Genomic DNA, 2,056 nt, shown 5'->3' on the forward strand with positions numbered 1-2,056 from the left:
AAAAGCAATCTCTATCTCTCTCACACACCACTCTTTCTCTCTGTCTCTCACTCGCTCCACCTTCTGACATTTCAGGAAGAGAGATGGGTGGGGGGCAAAGAGGCTGCAGGTGTAGGGCATATTCATTCCCCAGTGGTTGTCAGCAGGCACGATGCTGAGTGTGTGTGTGTGTGGGTGGGGGGCAGTCTGTGACTTGACTTCTGTTGGGATCAGTCAACAGAAAGGCCCCTGAGCTCAGAGAGTAATTATTAGAGAACCGGTGGGAGACAGCGCAGGCAGGGAGTATAATACACACACGCAAACACACATACATTGCGGAGGAATAATCTTGAAAGTTTTCAAACTGAAGGCTGCCTCTTCACAAGGCAGAGAGTGAGTTGGTTGAGGGACAGAAAGGGGTAACATGGGTAGAAGGAGGACAGAGAGAGAAAAAAGAGGCAGGTAATAAAGCCTGCAGGATGATCACTCACAGCTGCATAACCAGGTAGAGGTGAGATTTACTCTCAAAGATGTCCTCCAGGGAGACAATGTTGGCATGTTTTAACCTAGAGAGAGAGAGAGAGAGAGAGAGAGAGAGAGAGAGAGAGAGAGAGAGAGAGAGAGAGTGTGTCAGAGTCACAAACATTGTACATTACCATTAGAAATACAGAACTGTCTGAGAACGTGTGATCGTTAAACATAGCATTCTGTGATTTTCTCTGAGATCATTCTCATTAACAAACAAGCTGTTTATTGAGGGTTGTGATTTGATGTTTGTTATTTACTGGTTGGTTTACTTTCCAAGATGGCGTGGCAGTCAGACGTCCTTTGTCCTCGTCTTGTCCCGTGTTTATATATTTTATATCTTTTGATCTTTTTCTTCGCATATCTTTTTATATTTTTTTTTCTAAAAACTCAACTTCAAAACACTCTCCTGCAACCCTCCTCACCAAATGTGGTGGGGATCTGTTTTTTTCAAAAGTATTATTCACCTCGTATCTGAAATCCACAACATAAGCTAGCCAGAAGGTAGCCAGCTCACTAGCTAACGTTAGTATTCAGCTAACCATGGCTAGCGGTCATCAGCTATCCTTTAGCTCGGAAAGCTATCGCCAGTTTTGTACAATGCGACTCAGACCAGAGCATACCTGACCTATTTTCTCTCCATATCCCCGAATTTCTACCGCAAGCTCTAGACATTTACACCTGGATCTTGCAGCTAACTAGCTGCTATCCGAGTGACTATTGGCTAACGTTGATTCTGGAGCAAACACCAATTATCCCGGAGCTAGCCAGCTGAAGAGTTCCATCAGCCACTCCTGGGCTACAATCACCTATCCGGACCTGTTTTACTGCTGATGCGGAGCCCCACCGGGCCTTCCGACGTTATCTGCCCGAGGGAGTTATTCAACTGGCCCCTCTATCGCGACGTAACCTGAACGCCCATCTGCTAACTGCGGGCCGCTAATCGTTAGCTGTCTTGAGCATATCGGCTGCTATCTGAACAGGTCTATCGAACAATCTTCTTGGGCCACTATAACTATAACTATTTTGACAATTGGATTGGTCCCGTCTACCACACGGAACCACACAAATTTACCGACGGAAACGCACGGGGTGGCAAAAAAACAGAGGCGTGCCGTGGGCCTGGGGCCTGGGCCTTCAGTGAGGTACTACACAGTCCCACCCGAATTAATCCACCTCTTATTACCATCATTATGATGCCATGGCTCTAGACACTATACATTTAGACAGAAACGCAGTATAACCAGGCGTTGCGTCACCTTGAAATTGACAAATTGAAATTTTTGGGTAAACAGTGTTTACCCAAAAACATGACACAATCAATGAGTCTTTTCAATATTTCCCTTCACCTTTTCATTGTGCAGCTGCGTTGCCCTGCGCGCTTGTTCGTTGAGCTGTAGATCCACTCCGGTGTCCCCAAAAGTTTTCAAAAGCACCATTGCTTGTAAGGAGCCGCCAGCCAAGCCTGTACAATAGCCAACTCTAAAAGCTGATTGAGTTGACACTACATTTTCATTTCCATTCACTATAAGCTAGCAAACGCCCACACTGT

General features: G+C 45.8%; 1 protein-coding gene across 2 annotated transcripts in view; it reads right to left on the reverse strand.

Moving 5' to 3' along the window:
• The window catches only part of LOC111969967 (calcium/calmodulin-dependent protein kinase type 1), a 105,873-nt gene that overhangs the window by 14,327 nt on the left and 89,490 nt on the right, over nt 1-2,056 (reverse strand). For both annotated transcript variants that reach the window (XM_023996387.2, XM_070445578.1), the window contains one exon: nt 471-545. In XM_023996387.2, coding sequence (XP_023852155.1) covers nt 471-545 — 75 coding nt within the window. The remainder of the gene's footprint in view (nt 1-470; nt 546-2,056) is intronic.

Source organism: Salvelinus sp. IW2-2015, linkage group LG11 (genome assembly GCF_002910315.2).
Source record: "Salvelinus sp. IW2-2015 linkage group LG11, ASM291031v2, whole genome shotgun sequence".
NCBI classification, from domain to species: Eukaryota; Metazoa; Chordata; class Actinopteri; order Salmoniformes; family Salmonidae; genus Salvelinus; species Salvelinus sp. IW2-2015.